The 27,113-nt window shown below is 49.0% G+C and overlaps 1 protein-coding gene across 4 annotated transcripts in view; it reads right to left on the bottom strand.

Moving 5' to 3' along the window:
* LOC140430329 (protein SSXT-like) overlaps positions 1-26,407 on the bottom strand; it is a 44,672-nt gene extending 18,265 nt beyond the window's left edge. For 2 of the 4 annotated variants that reach the window (XM_072517777.1, XM_072517779.1), the window contains exons 1-5: positions 26,261-26,407; positions 21,908-21,984; positions 3,953-4,037; positions 1,155-1,272; positions 71-259 (exon numbers count right to left, since the gene is read on the bottom strand). In XM_072517777.1, coding sequence (XP_072373878.1) covers positions 71-259; positions 1,155-1,272; positions 3,953-4,037; positions 21,908-21,984; positions 26,261-26,329 — 538 coding nt within the window. In that variant the 5' untranslated portion in view covers positions 26,330-26,407. The remainder of the gene's footprint in view (positions 1-70; positions 260-1,154; positions 1,273-3,952; positions 4,038-21,907; positions 21,985-26,260) is intronic. The other 2 variants (XM_072517778.1, XM_072517780.1) reach the window with 1 other exon arrangement.
* Between the last annotated feature and the right edge of the window lie 706 nt (positions 26,408-27,113).

Below are 27,113 nucleotides of genomic sequence, written 5' to 3'. Positions count from 1 at the left end.
GAATCAGTTGTCTCTTGCTGTGATCGGCAGGTTGCGTTACCTGCGGTGCTGTGCTCCATCTGTACTCTACCTGGGTTCTGCTGGGCGACAGGCTGCAAGTGAGTCCCCAAGGGCTGCCCCAGACTCACTCCCATCTGCTCCTGGGCTTGGTTGAAATTTCCCACGTTGACATGACTACCGACAGGTAGGCCCATGGCGGGGTTTGGTGTAACCGGCTGACAGTGCGGCTGCCCCTGGGGAAATGGTGATCCAACACCTGCTGTGGGGAGAGAGGGAGAACATTAGAAAAGACAAACAGTAGTGTGGTTTCCATCACGTGGCAATGACTCTCCCCATGGGCCCGGTGATTTCATCGAGCACCTCCTGAACCCACATCTCTCACAAGCAAAACAAACCGAGAACCCAGCTTAAAATCTTCCGTCTGTGTCAGGCCTGATCAGGGGTGGAGGTGGTGTTTAAAGATCCCTGAACCACGCCACCACCCTGAATGGTGCTGGCGTGGGGGAGGAGAGGTTTAACCGGAAGGGGAAAGTTCTGGAACTAAAACACAAGGAAAGGAGGCAGCCTTCCCAGCCACACCACCCTGAAACTCATTGCAACAAACAGCTTGGCCGACTGCACAAGTGTGATTCTGTGAGATTACAAGTTTAAATTCCAGCAATTTGAGAATTTGATGGGATGAAAAATCCAGAACTGACCCTGCAGCTGCTCGATTGACAGAGAAACCCCAAGTGATTCATAAATCTACATTTGACAGACTTGCATTTCTGTAGCACCTTTCCCAAGCGGTGGTCATCCCCAAGTGTTTTCCAGCCAATGAAGCACTTTGGAAACGTGATCACAGGTGTAATGTAGAACACACAGCAGCCAATTAGGGAAGGAGACCTGCTGAGCTTATCCAGTCTGGCCTATATTTGACTCCAGTCCCACACCAACATGGTAACTACCAAACGGAGCGACCAGATGTGCAGTAAATGCCAATCTTGCCAATGATACCCACATCCTGAGAATCAATTAACACAAAAGCTGCACAGTATGGAGATCCTGCCTCACACACTTCCCACACTTCCCAATGCAAATCTATTGCCTAAGCTCGCTGCATTCAAGTGCAAATCCAACAGCTCTGTCAGAGATCACAGCCAGTTGCCCCTTACCTGCCATCTGATGAGCATTCCCTGATCCAGGGGGAGGGGTTCCATTCCCCATGGAGTCTATAGTCCTCCCGACAGGCTCCAGCCCACCCGGCCCCATCGCCATCGGCTGCCCGAGTGTCTGAAAGAGTTAAAAATTGCTCAGTTTAAAAAAAAAACAAAGTCAGGGCAGTGGCTTCAACGACAGTAATCCGTTCCCAGGGGAAGTCGGGCAGACACTCTGGAGGTAGACTCTTGCTATGACAGTGGGCAGATGATTCGGAGAATCTTATCGGTCAAATTTCGGGCAGCATGGTAGCACAGTGGTTAGCACAGCGGCTTCACAGCTCCAGGATCCCAGGTTCGATTCCCCGCTTGGGTCACTGTCTGTGCGGAGTCTGCACGTTCTCCCCGTGTGCGCGTGGGTTTCCTCCGGGTGCTCCGGTTTCCTCCCACAGTCCAAAGATGTGCGGGTTAGGTGGATTGGCCATGCTAAATTTCCCTTAGTTTCCAAAATTGCCCTTAGTGTTGGGGCGGGTTACTGGGTTATGGGGATAGGGTGGAGGTGTGGGCTTGGGTAGGGTGCTCTTTCAGAGAGACTCGATGGGCCGAATGGCCTCCTTCTGCACTGTAAATTCTATGATTATCTATGAAATGTATCCCCACCCCAGCATTCATCGCTGTGAACATGGAATCTGGCTCCCGCCCAGGCAGTCAGCGCATGCGAGCAGCCATAACAAAACTCACCAGCAAAGAGTCAGATGTTTGGCACTGGAAGCTGTGGACACTCTTGAGACTCGGCTTAATGGGTTTTTAAAACTGCATTAAATGGCAAATATCTATTTGGGAGTAACAAGGCTGTAACAATCGGGGGTGGGTGGGATTTACCAGTAAACCTCTGCTGCCAGACTGCTAATTCTCCGCTCATGTCTCTGTGGTACAGTGTGTGACTGGGGCCTATGCAGCAGCTGGTGGTCGGATCCCAGTAGAAAACGGTACAACTTCACATCATCATCAATATTCAAAAAGAATGGAATGAGAGAGAAATACACTCGTCACTGGAACGGGAGAGACAGAATCGTGTTTTGTCAGGTGAGTACTCCCGCCCTGACAGAACGTTATGCAAGTCCTTTTCTGATGGATCTGCTGCAGATAGTTGGCAAAAGAACCAAGGAGATAAACGTTTTCCTGTAGGAAGCTGTGATCTGGAATGTGCTGCTCGAAATGGCGGTGGAAGCAGATTCAATAGCATCTTTCAAAAGAAAACTGGATAAATACTTGAAAAAAAAATGTTCAGGGACAGGGGGAAATAACAGGGGAGGAGTGCGACTAATCAAATAGCTCTTTCAAAGAGAGGACACAAACATAATTTGATCATTTATTCAATTTATTGATAGAATCCCTACGGTGCAGAAGGAGGGCATTCAGAGTCTGCACCGACCCTCCGAAATAGCATCCTACCTAGGACCACTCCCCAGCCCTATCCCCATAACCACACCCAACCTGCACATCCCTGACCTGACCAGGTCACACACGGAATAACACACAGACCTGGCCAGGTCACACACGGAATAACACACAGGACTGACCAGGTCACACACGGAATAACACACAGGCCTGACCAGGTCACACACAGAATAACACACAGGACTGACCAGGTCACACACGGAATAACACAGGCCTGACCAGGTCACACATGGAATAACACACAGGACTGACCAGGTCACACAAGGAATAACACACAGGCCTGGCCAGGTCACACACTGAATAACACACAGGCCTGACCAGGTCACACACAGAATAACACACAGGCCTGGCCAGGTCACACACGGAATAACACACAGGCCTGACCAGGTCACACACGGAATAACATACAGGCCTGACCAGGTCACACACTGAATAACACACAGGCCTGACCAGGTCACACACGGAATAACATACAGGCCTGACCAGGTCACACACTGAATAACACACAGGCCTGACCAGGTCACACACGGAATAACATACAGGCCTGACCAGGTCACACACTGAATAACACACAGGCCTGACCAGGTCACACACTGAATAACACACAGGCCTGACCAGGTCACACACAGAATAACACACAGGCCTGGCCAGGTCACACACGGAATAACACACAGGCCTGACCAGGTCACACACGGAATAACATACAGGCCTGACCAGGTCACACACTGAATAACACACAGGCCTGACCAGGTCACACATGGAATAACACACAGGACTGACCAGGTCACACATGGAATAACACACAGGCCTGACCAGGTCACACATGGAATAACACACAGGCCTGACCAGGTCACACACAGAATAACACACAGGCCTGGCCAGGTCACACACGGAATAACACACAGGCCTGACCAGGTCACACACGGAATAACATACAGGCCTGACCAGGTCACACACTGAATAACACACAGGACTGACCAGGTCACACACGGAATAACACACAGGCCTGGCCAGGTCACACACGGAATAACACACAGGCCTGGCCAGGTCACACACGGAATAACACACAGGACTGACCAGGTCACACACGGAATAACACACAGGCCTGACCAGGTCACACACGGAATAACATACAGGCCTGACCAGGTCACACACTGAATAACACACAGGACTGACCAGGTCACACACGGAATAACACACAGGCCTGGCCAGGTCACACACTGAATAACACACAGGCCTGACCAGGTCACACACGGAATAACACAGGCCTGACCAGGTCACACACGGAATAACACACAGGCCTGGCCAGGTCACACATGTGGGATAACATACAAGCCTGAGTACACGCCACTTACCACGGGTTGGGCACTGGGCACATTCTGGCTGGAGTCTGCTATTGTGGCCAGGTAGATGAGGTTTCTGTGCAAGATCTGCTGATATCTGAAGATAATCAATGAGAAAATATTAGTAATTTCTCATCCACCATTTTCTCTTCTGAAGACACCATTCTGGAGGACAGTTCCAAGAGCACTAACAGCCCAGGGTCTATTTCTCACATGTGCCTCTGACAGGCTGCTCAGCATGAACAAGGGAGTGGGGAGCAGGGGGGGCATCTCCTCTGGGCTATTTCCAAACTGCCCTCACATACCAGCATGAGTTACAGCAGTACTGGGCACGCCCAGCTAGGGAGTGGGCCGCCTGTAGTCTGTGAGCGACACGAGCGAAATTGGGCAATGCATTAACCTCAACCCCTGGATAAAAATTAAATGTGCCAAATATTTAATAACCAGTTACAGAAGATGCTTAAATAAATATTTTAATAGAATTGTCACCAACCTCAAATGGCAAAAACAAATGAAATATTTGTGCTGACATGATTAATGTGACCTCAGGTTGGATCTGTTCACCACAGGTTTCTTTAGCTTTGGACTCAACGATATACAGCCGTTTGAAATTTTAAAAAATTCACTTATGGATTGTAGGCGTTGCTGGCTAGGCCAGCATTTATTGCCCATCCCTAGTTGCCCTTGAGAAGGTGGGGATGAGCTGCCTTCTTGAACCACTGCAGTCCCTGAGGTGTAGGTACACCCACAGTGCTGTTAGGGAGGGAGTTCCAGGATTTTCCCCCAGCGACAGTGAAGGAACGGCGATATATTTCCCAGTCAGGGCGGTGAGTGACTCGGAGGGGAACCTCCAGGTGGTGGGGTTCCCAGGTATCCACTGCTCTTGTCCTTCTAGATGATAGTGGTCGTGAGTTTGGAAGATGCTGCCTAAGGAGCCTTGGCGAGTTCCTGCAGTGCCTCTTGTAGGTGGTACACACGGCTGCTACTGTTCGTCGGTGGTGGTGGGTTTGAATGTTTGTGGAAGGGGAGCAATCAAGCGGGGCTGCTTTGTTCTGGATGGTGTCGAGCTTCTTGAATGTTGTTGGAGCTGCGCTCATCCAGGCAAGTGGAGAGTATTCCATCACACTCCTGACTTGTGCCTTGTAGATAGTGGACAGGCTTTGGGGAAGTTGAGTTCGTTGCCGTACGATGCCTAGCCTTTGACCTGCCCTGGTATCCACAGTATTAATGTGGCTGGGTCCACTTCAGTTTCTGATCAATGGTAACCCCCAGCATGTTGATTGTGGGGGATTCAGCGATGGTAACGCATTGAATGTCAAGGGGCGGTGGTTAAAGCCTCTCTTGTAGGAGATGGTCATTGCCTGGTACTTGTGTGGCACGAATGTAAGTTGCCACTTATCAGCCCAAGACTGGATGTTGTCCAGGTCTTGCTGCATTTGGACACGGACTGCTTCATTATCTGCGGTGTTGCGAATGATGCTGATTGTTGTGCCGTCATCTGTGAACATCCCCACTTCTGACCTTATGATGGAAGGGAGATCATTGATTTAATTTTTTTTTTAAATTTTAGAGTACCCAATTCATTTTTTCCAATTAAGGGCAATTGAGCGTGGCCAATCCACCTACCCTACACATCTTTGGGTTGTGGGGGCGAGACCCACGCAGACACGGGGAGAATGTGCAAACTCCACACGGACAGTGACACAGGGCCATGGTCGAACCTGGGACCTCGGTGCCATGAGGCAGCAGTGCTAACCACTGCGCCACCGTGCTGCCCATGAAGGGAGATCGTTGATGAAGCGGCTGAAGATGGTTGGGCCGAGGACACTACCCTGAGGAACTCCTGCAGAAATAAGTTAGAGTTGAGAAGATTGACCTCCAACCTCCACAATCATCTTTTTTTTGTGCCAGATATGACTCCAACCAGCGGAGAGTTTTTCCCTGATTCCCATTGACTCCAGTTTTGCTAGGGCTCCTTGATGCCACACTCTGTCAAATACTGCCTTGTCAGGGGCAGTCACTCTCTCCTCACCTCTGGCATTCAGCTCTTCTGTCCAGATTTGAACCAAGGCTTTAATGAGGTCAGGAGCTGAGTGACCCTGGCGGTACCCAAACGGAGTGTCCGTGAGCAGGTTATTGCTGAGTAAGTGCCACTCGATTGCGCTGTTGATGATTCCTTCCGTTGCGTTTGATAATTGCCTCTTGGTTTTTAAACCCAGCAAATTAAACATCTACAGATTTGCCGATGATCTGATGACAGCGAGCCAAAGTCACTGCATCATTCTCATGTAATGCTTGTCTCAGTATCTGCCTCTGTTTTCATAGCTTACTTCAGATTTGAAAGCTGTCGAGCACATTGGGCAGAACGTGAGTGGACCAGGACAGACTGTTGGTGATGGTGACCCCCAGGAACTTAAAGCTATCGACCATCTCCACTTCGGAGCCATTTATGTAGAGCGGGGTGGGGGGTTGTCGTGCTACACTTCCTGAAGTCGATGAATAGTTCCTTGGTCTTTCCAACATTTAGAGACTCTAACCTCGTGGTGGGCATCCTGCCACCAGCAGCGCGTGCAGCCCATCGGGGCTCTGAGTGTGCCCGTTGACTGGTGTCCACTGGGCAGAGGAGCCACGCCTCTCCAGTCCATCCAGTCCATCCCGGGACCGGGACCTGGAAAATTTGCCTTGTGAGAGGGATGGCATGTTTCATAATGTCTGTCAACATTGTATTGTTTTGGAACTGCTATCACCTCATTGCAAATGAAGTACAATCATCTCCCTTTCTGTTGAGCAACAAAATAATCCAGTTCCCAACTCTCTCTGACCATTCTGTCCTCGTCGCCCATTTTTCTCTTTTTTGTCACTTCTTCTTCCTATGCTTTTTTGATTTTGAGTGGATTCTCCCTTCCTCATCACACCACTTCAACATAAAAACATGCATTAGGCAGGAGCAAAGTGGATGACTGCCAAAAGTCAACAGCAAGAAGTGCAACCTGACTCACGCGCTCTGACACTGAAGACAGCGGGTTCCCTGTGCTTGCGGAATCCAGAATGTGCTGGGATTGAACAGCAGGAACTGCAGAACCACGATCCTGACATCAACTTGTGGCAGTGGGGTCCCGGGCCCGGGATGGACTCCTCTGCCCAGTGGACACCAGTCAACAGGTCACACTCAGAGCCCCGATGGGCTGCAGGATACCCACCACCAGGTTAGAGTCTCTAAATGTTGGAAAGACCAAGGAACTGTTCATCAACTTCAGGAAGTGTAGCACGACAACCCCCCCACCCCGCTCTACATAAATGGCTCCGAAGTGGAGATGGTCGATAGCTTTAAGTTCGTGGGGGTCACCATCACCAACAGCCTGTCCTGGTCCACTCACATTGATGCAACAGTCAAGAAAGCCCAACAACGTCTCTACTTCCTATGGAAGCTAAGGAAATTTGGCATGTCTGCATCAACTCCCACAAACTTCTACAGATGTGCCATAGGGAGCATCCTATCCGGCTGCATCACAGCCTGGTATGGAAACTGCTCGGTCCAAGATCGCAAGAAACTGCAGTGTGGTGAACTCAGCCCAACGCATCACACAAGCTTGCCATCCTCCCATTGACTCTGTCTACACCTCCCGCTGCCTCAGAAAGGCAGACAGCATTGTCAGAGACCCCTCACACCCAGGCTTTGCCCTATACCAGACTCTTCCATCAGACAGAAGATACAGAAGTCTGAAGACCCGCACATCCAGACACAGGAACAGCTTCTTCCCCACAGCTACAAGACTCCTCAACGACTCCCCCTCGGACTGATCTGTTCCCTGTAAGAACACTATTCACAACGCCCTATGCTGCTCTTGCTCATGTATTTGCTTTGTTTGGCCCCTTGTTCCGCACTGTAACCAATCACTGTTTGTCGATGTACCATTTGTCAATGTTCTCTGTTGATTATTCTTTTGTCTACTATGTACGTCCTGTGTACGTTCCTCGGCCGCAGAAAAATACTTTTCACTGTACCTCGGTACATGTGACAATAAAATCAAATCAAATCAGGTGCCGGACGTCTAGGAATTCATGATTAATCTCCTGTGGCAATGCTTGAATAAAATCCCAGGAGATAAATCATTAGGACGTTAAATTTGTTTGAGCATATTTTGTTTACTATTTATGAAGAGATTGGAGATGGGGAATAAAATCCATTTAACAGTCAAGATCATCCAATCCAGTCCCAGTCTGTTCACTTTCCAATTGGCCATGGGAAGGTGAGACACCAAGCAGTTTGGACACAAGAGATTGGAGCAGGAATGGACCATGTGGCCGCTGTAGCCACTTAAAATGGCTAACTCCCGACTTAAAATGGCGAACAGCAAAGGCTGATGGGAAAGTCAGCCAACAGGACACAAACGAGCAGCTGCAGGTTGTGTATTTACCTCTGGAAAGGCCAGACAAGATCGATACCAGCAACCATCAGCATAACAAAACACCAGCCATCTGCATACTAATGAGCAATCCCCGGGAACAATAAGCAACATTTAGACACACAAAGCAAAACCAGACTCTTCGGCGCCAGCAGAAGCCGACACAAAGGGAGGTGAACGACCACCTCAGGACCGCCCATCGATCAGGGAACCGCTCCAGCATTGGAGAAAATCGAACCAAGTGATTGGGACAAAGTCCAATCACTTGGAACCAGGTGCAGGGTCCGCCCCAAAAGGCGGGAAGCCCCTGGGGACTATAAGAATCAAGCCCAAGTTCAAATCGTTCTTCTTGACCGGGTCACTCAGCAACGCGAACCAACCCTTGACAGTGACCGGTTCAGCCGCCGCCGATATCCAGTAAGTCTTACTTCAACACTCGCTACGAGATAGGCGCTCCTAGCTACCAATCCGTACCAACTTCGAATCCCGCAGGCTCAGAACCCGAACGAAAGGCCATTCGTTTCCCTGACCTGGTGGGCCAGTTCCAAGTTAAGTATTTGCCTGTTAGCTGTAGAAGTAGCTTAGATGTAGAATTTGTACACGAGTAGTGATTACTGTGTATAATAAATGTGCTTTGATTTAACTCTTACTAAGCGGTGTATTGGATTATTGATCATTACTTGGACTTGAACCACGTGGTGGTATCATAAAGATACCTGGCGACTCAAGAGCAAAGGTGATAAAACAGAGCAATTAAACTAAGGCAAAAGTTAGCAACACCGCTCACCTGCGGTAGAAAATTCCAAAGATTCACAACCCTTTGACTGAAGTAACTACTGCTCATTTCAATCCAAAATGATCGGCCTCTTACCCTCAGATTGTGCCCGTGTGTTTTAGATTGTGGGCAGCACGGTAGCATAGTGGATAGCACTGTGGCTTCACAGCGCCAGGGTCCCAGGTTCGATTCCCCGCTGGGTCACTGTCTGTGCGGAGTCTGCACGTTCTCCCCGTGTGTGCGTGGGTTTCCTCCGGGTGCTCAGGTTTCCTCCCACAGTCCAAAGACGTGCAGGTTACGTGGACTGGTCATGATAAATCGCCCTTAGTGTCCAAAAAGGTTAGGAGGGGTTATTGGATTATGTGGATAGGGTGGAAGTGAGGGCTTAAGTGGATCGGTGCAGACTCGATGGGCGGAATGGCCTCCTTCTGCACTGTATGTTCTATGACCAGCAGATCCAATCTCTCAACCCCTTCAGTATCTTCTATGTTTCAATGAGATCAACTCTCATTCTTCTGAACTCCAGAGCCAAGTGAGGCACTCAATGGCAGCAGAGTAGGTCATTGATTAGAATCATAGAATAGTTGCAGCACAGGAGGCCATTCAGTCCATCATGTCAATGCTAGCTCCCTGTAAGAACAACTCAGCTCGTCCCACTCCTCTGTCATTTCCCCCTCGTCATTCACGTGTTTTTATCTTCGAGTGCTTACCCAATCCCCTTTGGGGAGCCACAATTGAATCTGTCTCCAGCACACACCCGGCCAGTGCAGTCCAGATCCTAACCACTCGAAGCATAATATTTTCCCACGTGTTTTCTGTATATATCTGTCCCTCTGAATCTCAATCCTTGTGTCAAAGGAACAATTTCTCTCTATCCATTCTGCCCAGACCCCTCAGGATTTTGAACACTTCCATCAAATCTCCTCTATTTTGAGAACAATTGCCACCTCTCCAATCTATCCATGTTACTGAAGTCCCTCGTCCCTGGAATCGATCTTGTAAATCTTTTCTGCACTCTCTCTAATACCTTCACATCTTTCCTGAAGTGCACTGCCCAGAATTGGATACAATACTTCGGTTGAGGCAAAACAGTGTTTTGTTTTTATTTATTTAGAGTACCCAATTATTTTTTTCCAATTAAGGGGCAATTTAGCGTGGCCAATCCACCCACCTGCATATCTTTGGGTTGTGGGGGTGAGGCCCACGCAGACACGGGGAGAATGTGCAAACTGCACTGGGACATTGGGTGACCCAGGATGGTCGAACCCGGGTCCTCGGTGCCGTGAAGCAGCAGTGCTAACCACTGTGCCACCGTACCACCTGTAATGTTTTATAAAAGTTCACCATAACTTCCTTGCTTTTGCACTCTCCACCTTGACTTATAAAGCCCAGGGAGCCTTTTTCACCACGTTTTCTAATTGCTCCACCATCTTCAACTGTTAATTCTATGAATTAAAGTGTCTACAAGTGGGGGACACTCATTGGCTTATGCATAGGGGGAGAGTGTGGATCTATGGTATTGTCACTGGCCTAGTAATCCAGAAACCTAGGGTAATGCTCTGGGGACCCGGGTTCCAATCCCAGCATGGCAAGTGGTGAAATTTAAATTCAATAAAAAAAATCTGGAATTAAAAAGTCTAATTACGACCCTGAAACCATTGTCGATTGTTGTAAAAACCCACCTGCTTCAGCAATTCCCTTTAGGGAAGGAAATCTGCCGTCCTTACCTGGTCTGGCCTACACGTGATGTGGCTGACTCTTACCTGCCCCCTCAAGGGCTATGAGGGATGGGCAATAAAAGCTAGCCCACCCCCACAGGTACGTCTGTAGCTCTCCCCCACCCTCACCATTTCACAGACCATTGACTAGGTGACAATGATCACCAAGGTTGATGAATGGAACCTTGGCGAGAGGGTGAGGTAGGTACAGGAAGGAAACTGCGGAGCCCAGGCCCCAACACCATGAACAGGAAGGGTATTGAAGAGAAATGTATTTAATAAACCTGCAAGACTAGAATTAAGAGTGAAACTCACTGTGCAACATCAAACATAAACAATGACTCCTCTCCTGTTCTGGGATCATGTTACAGTTGAGTCCAGACACGTCCAGAACAAAGATCTTACTGTCAGTGTGAGACTGACTGAGACACCAAATTTACTCGGGAACATGCAAATTCCTACACACACATCCCACAATCACTTAATCTCCAAATTCAATCCACTGTTAATTTTTGTCCAGATACAGCAGGAAGTTTAAAACAGTGAAGCTCCCTCTACACTGTCCCCATCAAACACTCCCAGGACAGGTACAGCACGGGGTTAGATGCAGAGTAAAGCTCCCACTACACTGTCCCCATCAAACACTCCCAGGACAGGTACAGCACGGGGTTAGATGCAGAGTAAAGCTCCCACTACACTGTCCCCATCAAACACTCCCAGGACAGGTACAGCACAGGGTTAGATACAGAGTAAAGCTCCCTCTACACTGTCCCCATCAAACACTCCCAGGACAGGTACAGCACGGGGTTAGATACAGAGTAAAGCTCCCTCTACACTGTCCCCATCAAACACTCCCAGGACAGGTACAGCACGGGGTTAGATACAGAGTAAAGCTCCCTCTACACTGTCCCCATCAAACACTCCCAGGACAGGTACAGCACAGGGTTAGATGCAGAGTAAAGCTCCCTCTACACTGTCCCCATCAAACACTCCCAGGACAGGTACAGCACGGGGTTAGATACAGAGTAAAGCTCCCTCTACACTGTCCCCATCAAACACTCCCAGGACAGGTACAGCACAGGGTTAGATACAGAGTAAAGCTCCCTCTACACTGTCCCCATCAAACACTCCCAGGACAGGTACAGCACGGGGTTAGATACAGAGTAAAGCTCCCTCTACACTGTCCCCATCAAACACTCCCAGGACAGGTACAGCACAGGGTTAGATACAGAGTAAAGCTCCCTCTACACTGTCCCCATCAAACACTCCCAGGACAGGTACAGCACAGGGTTAGATACAGAGTAAAGCTCCCTCTACACTGTCCCCATCAAACACTCCCAGGACAGGTACAGCAGAGGGTTAGATACAGAGTAAAGCTCCCTCTACACTGTCCCCATCAAACACTCCCAGGACAGGTACAGCACAGGGTTAGATGCAGAGTAAAGCTCCCTCTACACTGTCCCCATCAAACACTCCCAGGACAGGTACAGCACGGGGTTAGATACAGAGTAAAGCTCCCTCTACACTGTCCCCATCAAACACTCCCAGGACAGGTACAGCACAGGGTTAGATACAGAGTAAAGCTCCCTCTACACTGTCCCCATCAAACACTCCCAGGACAGGTACAGCACGGGGTTAGATACAGAGTAAAGCTCCCTCTACACTGTCCCCATCAAACACTCCCAGGACAGGTACAGCACGGGGTTAGATACAGAGTAAAGCTCCCTCTACACTGTCCCCATCAAACACTCCCAGGACAGGTACAGCACGAGGTTAGATACAGAGTAAAGCTCCCTCTACACTGTCCCCGTCAAACACTCCCAGGACAGGTACAGCACGGGGTTAGATAAAGAGTAAAACTTCAGCTGCACAAATGTTTTCACTCAGCCATAACTACCAATGACATTGGAAAGAGCAGCATGCAGATGTGGGCAAGGTGACATTATTCAGGTACCTTTGGATGCAATAATGCAGAGATAAGAGAGAGTGGCTGTTGCTGGAGAGACCCTGTTCTATTCCTATTGTCTGAACAGAGTCTGTGTGAGACTGGCTCTGTCAGAGTGGAGTAAGTGGCTGCAGAGAGGAGAGGTTAAGGATGACACACCAGATTCACAGCCAGAGGATAGCATTCCTGCCTTTGGCAGAATGTGAGTTAAGGGTTTGAAGGTAGAATGTTTGGCCCAGGTGGGTATTGATTGGGAATCAGGAACCCAAGTGAACCAAGTGACAGGTTTGGCCCTCTAAGATGGCCACCTGCAAAGGACCATGGGAATTATGGCCAACCCAGGACTCGGACACAGAGCCTATGTGTATCTAAAACACAGGTAACCAGACCTGACCGAAACCCCCGCTCATTTGCATTTCAATGCTCCATTTTCCCAGGACACTAGAACTCCAATCAAGCAACCAGTCCAGCCACAGACTGATCGGCGCCACTCCCCTTACTCAGAAAGCACAACTGCCAAGGTCAATGACCGCTAAGGAGCCGCCCCTTTATTGGCCGAAATCGAAGAGAGTGATCAGAGCCCTGTCGAACTATTGGGTCCAAGGTTAAGGACCGCCCCAAAGAGCGCAAAATCCCAGAGGGATAAAAGAGGACACAGCCATGTGTTCTGTCTCTTTTGGATCCGACCTGTGCCAACCCAATTGCAGCAGGAACAGCCAGCCAAGTTCAAGACCAATGATCGCTACCTGACGGATGAGCCCAGCAGAGACAGAGCCACTTTCTTCGAACCAGCCAAGTGAAATACAGATAAAGGCCTTATCCATTTGCACAGTGCCAGTCGCCCTGAAGTTAAGTATAGGTTATTGTAGCTGATAGGTGTAGTTTAACTTGTAGTAGATATTGTGTTTGCATGTTGAGATAACTCTTGTGTATGTAAATAAACCATCTTTTGAACTAACTAACTGGTTGTGTGGTCATTTGATCGATATAAGGGAAGGCTTGTGGTTCACCGAGATAAATAGAAATACCCACAGTATTGGTGACGCTGTTGGGACCGAAACTGAGCAACACGGGCGGCACGGTAGCACAGTGGTTAGTACTGTTACTTCACAGCTCCAGGGTCCCAGGTTCGATTCCTGGCTTGGGTCACTGTCTGTGCGGAGTCTGCATATTCTCCCCGTGTCTGCATGGGTTTCCTCTGGGTGCTCCAGTTTCCTCCCACAAGTCTCGAAAGACGTGCTTCTTAGGTGAATTGATCATTCTGAATTCTCCCTCAGTGTACCCGAACAGGCGCCGGAATGTGGCGACTAGGGGATTTTCACAGTAACTTCATTGCAGTGTTAATGTAATTCTACTTGTGACAGTAATAAAGCTTATTATTATCTTAGACAATAAACCAAAGTAATAAGCTGTCATTAAATGGACCAAATGGGTCTGGAGGAGGGGGTACAGAGCTGATGATGACAGAGATTTTCAAATGGCAAGTATCAGGGTGGGAGAAATATTAAGAAAGCAGGAAGCACTGAAACAGTTTGCCCTGCCAGAAAATGACAGTCTTTACACTTCAAACATCCCATTAATGCTAAAGAATATGGGGGAAGAATTAAAACCGTCAAAATCTCTTGACAAACTAATGGGGATAAAGGCAGATTATCCCCCCCGGCCCTGATGGTCTGCATTCTTGGATCCTAAAAGAAGTAGCTACAGAGATAGTGGATGCATTGGTTGTAATTTTCTGAAAATCCTTGGATTCTGGAGAGGTATCAGAGGATTGAAAGAATGCCAATGTGGCAGCCCTGTTCACAAAGCTGGTAACTATCGGCTGATGAACATGGGGAGAAGGCCGGGCACCTTCCGCAGCATCAGCTCAAACGGCAAACCGCCTCCCAGGAGACCCCGCGGATGCAGAACAAGGAGCTTTCCGCCCCTCTCCAGGTAGCTCGTATTACCATGAATTCTGAGAGTCACAGCCTCCTTTGAACACATCAGGTAAGATGACCTCCATATCCCTTCCATATGGGAAGGCAGGAGACTGGAATTGGATTCGCCCTTCTGCTCGGGAGAAATACTCAAGGGCATTGGGCGGCTACAATCTGGCAAAGCCCCCGGTGCTGACAGCCACCGAGCCGGGTTTTATAAAAGGTCTGAGAGCAGCTCCTACCTTTATTTATTTCTTTAAAAAATATTTTTATTAAGGTATTTGAAATTTTTAATAAAAATAACATTAACAATGACATCAACGTGCTACAATAAACATTTCCACCCCCATCCCAATCTTCACACACCCCAACCATAAAACAACAATCCGGCCCTCCCCCACCCCTTGGAATTCTGCATCAGCCGACATTTTAATTTTCCCCGAGAAAGTCGCTGAATGGCTGCCACCTCCGGGTGAACCCGACCATTGACCCTCTCAGGGCGAACTTTATTTTCTCGAGACTGAGAAACCCAGCCATGTCACTCACCCAGGTCTCCACACTCGGGGGCTTCAAGTCCCTCCACATTAGTAAAATCCGTCTCCGGGCTACCAGGGAAGCAAAGGCCAGGACGTCAGCCTCTTTCGCCCCCTGAACTCCCGGCTCTTCCGACACTCCAAAGATCGCCACCTCCGGACTCGGCACCACCCGTGTTTTTAGCATCGTGGACATTGCCTTAGCAAAATCCTGCCAAAACCCTCTAAGCTTCGGGCATGCCCAAAACATGTGGACATAATTTGCCAGGCTTCCCGCGCACCTCGCACACCTGTCCTCTACCCCGAAAAACCTGCTCATTCTAGCCGGTCATGTGTGCCCGGTGACTACCTTGAATTGTATCAGGCTAAGCCTGGCACATGATGAGGTATTAACCCTGCTTAGGGCATCCGCCCACAGACCCACCTTTATCTCTCCTCCTAGCTCGTCCTCCCACTTGCCCTTAAGCTCCTCCACCGGAGTTTCCTCTGCCTCCGAAAGCTCCTGGTAAATATCCGATATCTTCCCCTCTCCCACCCAGGTACTGGAAACTACTCTATCCCGTATCCCCCGTGGCGGCAGCAGCGGAAAGGCCGGAACCTGTTTTCTCAGGAAGTCTCACACCTGCAAATACCTAAACCCGTTCCCTGCTGGCAATTCAAATTTATCCTCCAAGGCTTTCAATCTGGGAAAGCTCCCGTCTATAAATAGATCCCCCATCCTTCTAATAGCTCTTACATTTATTAATGGACATGTTTAACCACTCGCTGTGAAAGGGGGGAGGGTCACTATCCCCAACCTTCACTCGAGCCACAATTTTGTTGCTCCTTGTGGGGGAGTAGACCCAGTCAAAGGCGGGTCATACTGACCCATCTCACTTTTCAATAGGGACGTTAAGCTGCTGACTAAGGTCCTGGTGTCCCGACTAGAGCTCAGTTCTAATATCTGAGGATCAGACAGACTTTGCAATGGGCTGATAGTTCATAGAATCATAGAATTTACAGTGCAGAAGGAGGCCATTCAGCCCATCGAGTCTGCACTGGCCCTTGGAAAGAGCACCCTACCCAACCTCCACCCTATCCCCGTAACCCAGTAACCCCACCTGACCCTTTTGGACACTAAGGGCAATTTAGCACGGCCAATCCACCTAACCTGCACATCTTTGGACTGTGGGAGGAAACCGGAGCACCCGGAGGAAACCCACGCACACACGGGGAGAACGTGCAGACTCCGCACAGACAGTGACACAAGCCGGAATCGAACCTAGGACCCTGGAGATGTGAAGCAACAGTGCTAACCACTGTGCAACATGCCCCCCACGTGCCGTGCCCATAGTTGTCGGGCAATGTTCGACATCTCTGATACATTGTCCTCTCCCCCTTCACTGCTCTGGAATGTGACGTCATCGTGTCTTGGGATGCAGGAAAAGCATTTGATAGGGTGGAATGGAACTATCTTTTTGAGATCATGGGGAGCTTTGCATTCAGCCCTAAATTTGTGTCCTGGAATCATCTGTTGTGCAATGCCCCTAAGACCAACATTCGTACAAAGACGGTATTTTCATAATACTTTCCCTTGGACAGGGGGCGCTAGACAGGACTGCACTCTCTCCCCACTGCTGTTTGGCTAAGTTATGGAACTCCTCTTGATAACGCTGACGGCACCTGATCGGTGCAGAAGTATTTGTCGGGACAGAGTGGAGCATCGGGTATCGTTTTATACAGATGACCTACATTACAGACCCAGCTCCCTCCATGGACAACATAAATACTCACTGCGTTTGATACCTTCTCTGGTTACAGTCTAAATGTAAGTAGGATTATCATAGAATTTATCACAGAATTTACAGTGCAGAAGGACGCCATTCGGCCCATCGAGTCTGCACCGGCTCTTGGAAAGAGCACCCTACCCAAGATCAACACCTCCACCCTATCCCCATAACCCAGTAACCCCACCCAACACTAAGGGCAATTTTGGACACGAAGGGCAATTTATCACGGCCAATCCACCTAACCTGCACATCTTTGGACTGTGGGAGGAAACCGGAGCACCCGGAGGAAACCCACGCACACAGGGGGAGGATGTGCAGACTCCACACAGACAGTGACCCAAGCCGGAATCGAGCCTGGGACCCTAGAGCTGTAAAGCAATTGTGCTATCCACAATGCTACCGTGCTGTGTAAGTGTTTCCCAGCGAGTTTACCGGCTAGAGGAGCTCAACTTAGTTAACTACCGTTTCGCCTCTCCAAGACTTGTTTCTGTTACTTGGGGGCCAGTGTAACCCATAACCTGGAATTACATCATCAACTAAATGAGTCAACCCTCATGGGTAACGTCAAAACAGATTTGCAGAGATGGGGTCGCCGTCCTATGTACCTGACAAGTAGGATCCAAACAATTAAAATTAATGTGCTTCCTAGATTTCTCTTTTTCCTTCAGTGTATTCCCATTTTTTTTGCCAAATCATTTTTTATCAACAAATTGATTGCTGCTTTTATTTGGGCAGTAAGTGTTCTGGAGTTCATAGCGCTCTAATTCAGAGGATCGAGAGGTTTGGCACTCTGGAATCTTTTGTTTCATTATTGGGCTGCCAATGTACAGAAAATCCTGCATTGGCGTAGCGACCCTGATTTGACCTGGGGAAAATGGAGCCTCGGGAATACACCAATACCTCTCCTCTTCACTCCACAATTACTGCACCGCTGCCCTCCTCCCTCACAGATTTTCCTCAAATCCTGCAGTGATTTCCTCCTTCAGGCACGGACCCATCGTTAAGGTCTTGGGGGACAAGGGGGGCTTGTGCATTTTGGGGATCTATTCTTAGAAGCGAAATCTGCCAGCTTCGAGAAACTCCCTGACAAATTTCAGTTGTCCAGTTCTAACCCTGTTCGTTATTTTCAAATCCGAGATTTCTCTCGTAAATGTTTTTCTTCTTTTCCCCTGACATCCCCGCCCGCCCCCCCACTCCGCTGGGGAGGGTCTTGGCACAACGGGGCAGGGGATCTATTTTAGATTTGTACGGCCTTGTCCTTTCATCAGATTGTGCCCCTTTGGAGGAAGTGAAGGACAGACGAGAGAAGGAACTGGGTCTTGTGCTTGGGAGGAGACCCTCTACGTTCATCAGATACAGGAGCAGAATTAGGCAATTCGGCCCATCCAGTCCGCTCCGCCATTCGATCATGGCTGATCTCATCCTGGTCTTAACTCCACCGTCCTGCCCGTTCTCTATAACCCTTCAACATTTTATAGGGTGAACTCCAGTTCATCTTGAGCCAGACTGAGTTTGATTCAGTTTAAGGTATTACACAGAACGCATTGGACCAAAGCGAGGAGGAGTGGGTTCTTTCAGGATGTGGAAGACAAGTGTGTTCGTTGCTTGCTTGCGCCAGCAAATTGCGTTTTTATTGGGTGGGGCCCACGTTCTTGCCTTTGTCTCTTTAATGACCAGGAGGCGAATGTTGCTCAGTTGGAGGTCACCCACACGGCCCAGAGCATCCGCCTGACTGGGCAACTTGAAGTCATTTCTACACCTGGAGAAAATTAAGAATGCCATCGTGGGATCGGTGGAGAGATTCTCCCTGAGGTGGTAACCATTTATCTCTCTTTTTAATGACCGAGACACCATTGACTGTTCGGGGGTTTAGTTCACAGTGAGGTTAATTTGTCTGAGGAAAAATGTGTGTATATTATATATAACTTTTTGACTCTGCATTTCCATTTTATGGTTGTTTGTTTGATGATATTGTGGTTAATGTTAATGAAATTCAATAAAGACATCTATATACAAAAAAACTATAGGCCGTTTAGCATAACATCTATTGTTGGAAAAATGTTGGAATCAATTATTAAGGAAGTAACAGCAGCACATTTGGAAAATCATAATCTAATCGCGCAAAGCCAACATGGCTTCATGAAAGCCAAGTCGTGTCCGACTAATTTATTCGGGTTTTTTGCAGAAGTCTCAACCAGAGTGAATAGAGGGGAACAAGTAGATGTGATGTATTTGGACTTCCAGAAGGGGTCCAACAAGGTACCTCACAAAAGATTAATTCATAAGATGTTGGGAGGTAGTATATTGACATGGATAGAGATTGGCTAATGAACAGGAAACAAGGAGTGGGGATAAGGGGATGAGGGTAGAGTCTCGGAATGAAGGGTGACCTGCAACCTGTGGGGTTCCACAGGGATCAGTGCTGGGACCACAACTGTTTACAATTCAGATGAATAACTTGGAGGAAGGAAGCGAATGTACTGCAGTCAAATTTGCAGGCGACACAAAAATAGATGGAAAGGAAGTTGCGAGAGCGATACAGACAGTCTGTTAAGTAAATGGGCAAACGCTGGCAGGTGGTGTATAATGTGGGAATATGTGTCGTTGTTCATTTTGGAAGGGAGAACAAAAGAACAGAGTATTATTTAAATGGGGGAAAACTGCAGCAAGCTGCAACACACAGGGACCTGGGGAAACATGTGCACAAAACACAGAAAGGTAACACACAGGGGCAGCAGGTAATCGGGAAGGCGAGTGGAATGTTGGCCCTTATTTCAAGGGGGTTGGAGTATAAGAGTGGGGAAGTCTTGCTGCAACTGTACAAGGTACTGGTGAGACCACATCTGGAGCACCGTGAGCAGTTTTGGTCCCTTATTTAAGGAAAAGTATTATTTCATTGGAGTCGGTTCAGAGAAGGTTCACTAGGATGATCCCCGGTATGGAGGGACTGTCTTCGGAGCAAAGGTTAAACAGGTTGGGATTCTACTCATTGGAATTTAGAATGAGAGGTTATTTCATTGAAACATATAAAATTAAGAGGCTGACAGGGTAAACGTTGAGAGTATATTTCTCCCTCGTGTGAGAGTCCAGGAGCAGAGGGCAGAGTGTCAGAATGAAGGGTTGCTCATTTATGACTGAGATGAGGAAGAAGTTCTTCTCTCAGAGGGTTTAGTCTTTGGACTCCTTGTCACAGAGAGCTGTGGGGGCAGAGTCTTTGTGCATATTTTAGGCGGAGATAGATTCTTGATCAGTCAGGGCAGCAAGGTTATGAGCAAAGGGCAGGAAAGTGGACGTGAGCAATGTCGGATCAGCCATGATCCTATTGAATGGCGGAGCAGGCTCGAGGGGCCGAATGGCCTACTCCTGTTCCTATTTCTTGTTTAAAAAAAATTCCAGTTAAGGGGCAATTTAGCGTGGCCAATCCACCTACCCTGCACATCTTAGGGTTGTGGGGGTGAGACCCGCGCAGACACGGGGAGAATGTGCAAACTCCTCACAGACAGTGACCCAGGGCTGGGATCGAACCCGGGACCTCGGCGCCGTGAGGCATCAGTGCTAACCACTGCGCCACCGTGCCGCCCTTCCTGTTCCTATTTCTGATGATGGCTGCATGGGAGAGAAAAATTGTACAGTGCTGGGGTGGGGGCTCATAGTTCGAGTGAATGGGAGCTGAAAGAGGATATTCATATCAGAATGGTTCAGTGGATTGCATTCTCACCTGCTGAAGGTTGTAGTTTCAAACCCCACTCCAGAAACTTGAGCATATAAACTAAGGTTGACGTTCTAATGCAGTACTGAGGGAGTCCAGCACTGTTAGGGGTTCTGTCTTTTAGGCTAGATGTTAAACTCAGGCCCATTCCCCTCTCAGGTGGATGTAAAAGATTCCATGAACACTAATTCAAATCGCATCTGTGAGCTTCTCCCTTGTGTGCTGGACAATATTTATCCCTCAACCAGGGCAGCACAGTGGCGCAGTGGTTAGCACAGGTTTGATGGGGCAAACAACCTCCTCCCCACTTCTAAACGGTTATGATTCAAAAATATAAAATGTGTTTCTGTGACTTAATTAACTGCTTCGTTCATTTGATGGATAATAAATCATTCAATTGCATGAAATGGTCACAAATGCAAAAAAAACAATGCACCCTGAGACATCAATTCACAACCGTTTGCTTGTTTTGTTCTATGTGGGAAGTGTGCGTGGAGAACTACTGCTTAAGAGAAATGAGCTGAAACCTAAAACTGTAAAGACAGAAATTTGAAACAGGTCAGGACAAAACAAATTCTCCTTTCCGCTCCCTGATCAAGGAATGTCATTTGAGCCAAAGCCAACGTGTTCAACACCAGGATATTATTCAGATAACCCACAACAACCTCAATATTCCATCTACAAAATAAACTCCTACCCATTTGCATTTTAATCTTTTTATTATTGTCACAAGTAGGCTTATATTAACACTGCAATGACGTTACTGTGAAGAGCCCCTAGTCGCCACATTCCGGCGCCTGTTCGGGTACACAGAGGGAGAATTCAGAATGTCCAATTCACCGAACAAGCACATCTTTCGGGACTTCTGGAAGGAAACCGGAGCACCCGGAGGAAACCCACGCAGACACGGGGAGAACGTGCAGACTCCGCACAGATAGTGACCCAAGCTGGGAATCAAACCCGGGACCCTGGCACTGTGAAATAACAGTGCTAACCACTGTGCTACCGTGCCGCCAATATTTGAACATTCAAGTTTACCATTTTCTATTTGTGCTTCATATAAATAAGTCTGACTTAAATTGGGAAATTCCAATTTAACCCCACTCCCCACCTCAGCATGACACTTATACCTCTCTGTCCCAACCCAATACCCTCTCCCTCTGTCACTATTAAAGGAAATAAATGACACTTACTGAGTGCACTCTGCAGTTTTTCCATTGTTCTGATACTCCACAATGCACTGAATTAACTGGTTGTTCTCGTCAAGTAACTGAAAACAGACAATATTACCACTTTTAGCAACAACTTCAGAGTAATCAATTTCTTCCAGGGCATAGAATCGAGGATTCACGAGTAGTCTACACAACCCAATGCTAATGGCTACAAAGTACAGCTAGACCAGAAGGTCTCCAGTCTTGGTCAGCCACACCAGTCAGCGCCAAAATATTATAATTGACAGCCAGAAAAGTGGGGCTGAAATCACCAGCAGATCAGCCATGATCATACTGAATGGCGGAGCAGGTTCGAGGGGCAAGTGACCAACTCCCGTGCTTAATTTGCATGTTTGTATGGTCTCAGCATCTCTGAGCAGGTGAAGTGGGGTGGGGAATGGTGATGTGATTATATCACTGGGCTAGTAATCAAGAAGCCTAGGATAATGTTCAGGGGACACGAGTTCAAATCCCATCACAGCAGCTGGTAGAAGTGAGATTTGATCAGTAAGTCTGTACCAAGCGAGTCTCGGTGATTGTAACGAAGCATCAATTGTAATAAAAACCCATCTGGTTCACGAATGTCCTTTAGGGAAGGAAATCTGCCACCCTTACCTGGTCTGGCCTACACGTGACTCCAGACCCACAGCAATGTGCGTGACTCTCTGAAATTGGCCCAGCATGCCCCTCAGTTCAAGGGCAATTGGGGATAGGCGGCAGGTTCTGCCCAAATGCCCACATCCCATGAAGGAATAACAGAAGAGACAAATTAGTGAGGCATCCGCTTCCAAACCGCTACACAGCAGCTTACAACAGGATTAGCTCGTTCCCTGAATCAAGCTCCTTTTCATTCTTACTGTTTTTTTAAATGAAGAACTTGCAATGAAGTTATTTTAAATTTCAGCCACTGTTGCTTTGTGGGGAAATATGAAGATAGCATGGGTAAGTGGAGGAGGAAGAGATCAGCCAGGAACATATTCAATGACAGAGCAAACACAAGAGGCCATATGGCTTTCTCCTGCTTTGTGTTTATGAGCAGCTGGCAGTGGAGCACTTGGATACGACGGAGTGGCTTGCGGAGATAATTGGCAGAACAGGTAAGGATTAACCACAGGGTGTGTATGTGTGTGACTGGAATTAAATAACACTCCCCAGGTGAAGCCTGGTGGTGCAGGTCGGTTTTACGCTGCCCCAACTTTAATTTTGACGGACAAACGGCTGAAAACCTTCATCCAGTCTTGAGAATTGTGTACTTTCCAGTAAAGATCTATAGGCAGCAGAGAAGCAGATGATTAAAATAGAGCTTAAACTAAATAAAGCTGCTGAATATTTCTTGCACCTGACCCCCTCCAAACCATTCTTGACAGTTTGTTTTGATTTGCTATTCGACGACATGGTGCGTCACAGCCAAACCCAATCTCAGTCAGCCCCATTCTGCAGCCAACGGTGCACAGCAACAGGACATGAGGAGGCCATTCAGCCCTCTAGGTTGTTCTACTATTCAGTCAGAGCATAATTGGTCAGCTTTTGCAACCTAACCCTCCCCTTGTTGAAGGTCCTGTGGTCAGAATTCGACCATTGGGCAGATGCAGCATGGGTTCATAAAGGGCAGGTCGTGCCTAACTAATTTAGTGGAATTTTTTGAGGACATTACCAGTGCGGTAGATAACGGGGAGCCAATGGATGTGGTATAGCTGGATTTCCAGAAAGCCTTTGACAAGGTGCCACACAAAAGGTTGCTGCATAAGATAAAGATGCATGGCATTAAGGGGAAAGTAGTAGCATGGATAGAGGATTGGTTAATTAATAGAAAGCAAAGAGTGGGGATTAATGGGTGTTTCTCTGGTTGGCAATCAGTAGCTAGTGGTGTCCCTCAGGGATCAGTGTTGGGCCCACAACTGTTCACAATTTACATAGATGATTTGGAGTTGTGGACCAAGGGCAATGTGTCCAAGTTTGCAGACGACACGAAGATGAGTGGTAAAGCAAAAAGTGCAGGGGATACTGGAACTCTGCAGAGGGATTTGGATAGGCTAAGTGAATGGGCTAGGGTCTGGCAGATGGAATACAATGTTGACAAATGTGAGGTTATCCATTTTGGTAGGAATAACAGCAAAAGGGATTATTATTTAAATGATAAAATATTAAAACATGCTGCTGTGCAGAGAGACCTGGGTGTGCTAGTGCATGAGTCGCAGAAAGTTGGTTTTCAGGTGCAACAGGTGATTAAGAAGGCAAATGGAATTTTGTCCTTCAATGCTAGAGGGATGGAGTTTAAGACTAGGGAGGTTATGCTGCAATTGTATACGGTGTTAGTGAGGCCACACCTGGAGTATTGTGTTCAGTTTTGGTCTCCTTACTTGAGAAAGGATGTACTGGCACTGGAGGGTGTGCAGAGGAGATTCACTAGGTTAATCCCAGAGTTGAAGGGGTTGGATTACAAGGAGAGGTTGAGTAGACTGGGACTGTACTCGTTGGAATTTAGAAGGATGAGGGGGGATCTTACGGAAACATATAAAATTATGAAGGGGATAGGATAGAAGTGGGCAGGTTGTTTCCACTGGCGGGTGAAAGCAGAACTAGGGGGCATAGCCTCAAAATAAGGGGAAGTAGATTTAGGACTGAGTTTAGGAGGAACTTCTTCACCCAAAGGGTTGTGAATCTATGGAATTCCTTGCCCAGTGATGCAGTAGAGGCTCCTTCATTAAATGTTTTTAAGATAAAGATAGATCATTTTTTGAAGAATAAAAGGATTAAGGGTTATGGTGTTCGGGCCGGCAAGTGGAGCTGAGTCCACAAAAGATCAGCCATGATCTCATTGAATGGTGGAGCAGGCTCGAGGGGCCAGATGGCCTTGTCCTGCTCCTAGTTCTTATGTTCTTACCTGGACATTTCCTCCATTTTAATATTTCAGACAGTGGGAGGCACTGAACACTGTCCGGGGGCTGGGGGGCTGGGTGAGTCCTTTAAATCCGAGTGGGGGGACTAGCCGTTTAAATCCGAGGGTGGGGGACAGCCCTTTAAATCCAAGTGGAGGGGTCTAGCCCTTTAAATCCGAGCGGGGAGGACTAGCCCTATAAATCCAAGCGGGGGAACTAGCCCTTTAAATCCGAGCGGGGGGGACTAGCCCTTTAACTCCGAGCGGGGGGACTAGCCCTTTAAATCCGAGCGGGGGGGACTAGCCCTATAAATCCGAGTGGGGGACTAGCCGTTTAAATCAGAGCGGGGGACTAGCCGTTTAAATCAGAGCGGGGGACTAGCCATTTAAATCCAAGCGGGTGGGGAGAATAGCCCTTTAAATCCGAACGGGGGGGGACTAGCTGTTTAAATCTGAACGGGGAGGGGACTAGCCCATTAAATCCGAGCAGGGGGGACTAGCCCTTTAGAACCGAGCGGGGGAACTAGCCCTTTAAATCCCAGCGGGGGGACTAGCCCTTTAAATCCCAGCGGGGGGGACTAGCCCTATAAATCCGAGTGGGGGACTAGCCGTTTAAATCAGAGCGGGGGACTAGCCGTTTAAATCAGAGCGGGGGACTAGCCATTTAAATCCAAGCGGGTGGGGACTAGCCCTTTAAATCCGAGCCGGGGGGGGGAGAATAGCCCTTTAAATCCGAACGGGGGGGACTAGCTGTTTAAATCTGAACGGGGGGGGGCTAGCCCTTTAAATCCCAGCGGGGGGACTAGCCCTTTAAATCCGAGCGGGGGGGACTAGCCCTTTAAATCCGAGCGGGGGGGACTAGCCCTTTAAATCCCAGCGGGGGGACTAGCCCTTTAAATCCGAGCGGGGGGGACTAGCCCTTTAAATCCGAGCGGGGGGGACTAGCCCTTTAAATCCGAGCGGGGGGACTAGCCCTTTAAATCCGAGCGGGGGGGCTAGCCCTTTAAATCCCAGCGGGGGGACTAGCCCTTTAAATCCGAGCGGGGGGGACTAGCCCTTTAAATCCGAGCGGGGGGGCTAGCCCTTTAAATCCCAGCGGAGGGACTAGCCCTTTAAATCCCAGCGGGGGGACTAGCCCTTTAAATCCGAGCTTGGGGACTAGCCCTTTAAATCCGAGCGGCCGGACGTTTGAAATGAATAAATGTTGAGTTTCACGGAGGCGGCGGCGGGAACCGGGACCCGGGCGGGAGGAAAACCCACCGCAAAACACAACAATAAACTGACCCCCCCCCGGGACACACTCTCACCCCCCCCCCCCCCGGGGACACACTCTCACCCCCCCCCCCCCCCCGGGGACACACTCTCACCCCCCCCCCCCCCGGGGACACACTCTCCACCCCCCCCCCCCCCCCCGCGCGCCCCGGCCCGGGGAGAGCCCCCCCCTCCCCCCTCCTCACCTTCTGGATGGTGGCCTGGTTGATCTCGCATTTCCCCCGCAGTCTCTGCGGCACAAACACCACCGACATCCCGGGAGGAGCCGCACCGACAGCCCGCGGCCTGCGCCCGCCGCCCTCACACACACCGCCCGCCGCCCGCCGCACCCTCACCCTCGCCCTGCCCCTCGCCCTGCCCCTCACACTCCCCGCCCGCCTCACAGTCTCCTCCCTCTCGCTGCCAGCTGGGCTGCTCTCCAGCGCCTCCCCGAGTCCTCAGCACGAACTGCATGGTTGTGGTGGGGACTGTCCACAGGGAACAGGCACTCCCCCAGCAACTCAGCCTGCCCCCCCAAACCCTGCCCAGGCGGGGTTCCTGCCCAGGCGGGCAGGGCGCTTCAGCACCATCCAACCATCAGATCAACGTCACATACTAACCACCCGCCATATAAACAGGAATAAATAGGAGCAGGAGGAGGCCATTCGGCCCTTCGAGCCCGCTCCGCCATTCATTATGATCATGGCTGATCATCAAGTTCAATACCCTGAGATTCAACCCCCCCCCAAATATCCCTTTAGCCCCAAGACCTGTATCTAATTCCTTCTTGAAATTACACAATGTTTTGGCCTGAACTACTTTTGTGGGAGTGAATTCCACAGAATTCCCGCTCTCTGGGTGAAGAATTCTCTCCTCACCTCAGTCCTAAAAGGTTTACCCCTTATCCTCAAACTGTGACCCCGCGTTCTGGACTCCCCCACCATTGGGAACGTTCTTTCTGAATCTACCCTGTCTAATCCTGTTAGAGTTTTGTAAGTTTCTATGGCATCCCCTCTCACTCTTCTAAACTCCCGTACCAGCCTCCCCGAACAGGCACCG

The sequence above is a fragment of the Scyliorhinus torazame genome, chromosome 10, assembly GCF_047496885.1.
Source record: "Scyliorhinus torazame isolate Kashiwa2021f chromosome 10, sScyTor2.1, whole genome shotgun sequence".
NCBI lineage: Eukaryota > Metazoa > Chordata > Chondrichthyes > Carcharhiniformes > Scyliorhinidae > Scyliorhinus > Scyliorhinus torazame.
The sequence above is the reverse complement of the archived record's forward strand: the minus strand, read 5'-3'. Positions and strand labels throughout refer to the sequence as shown.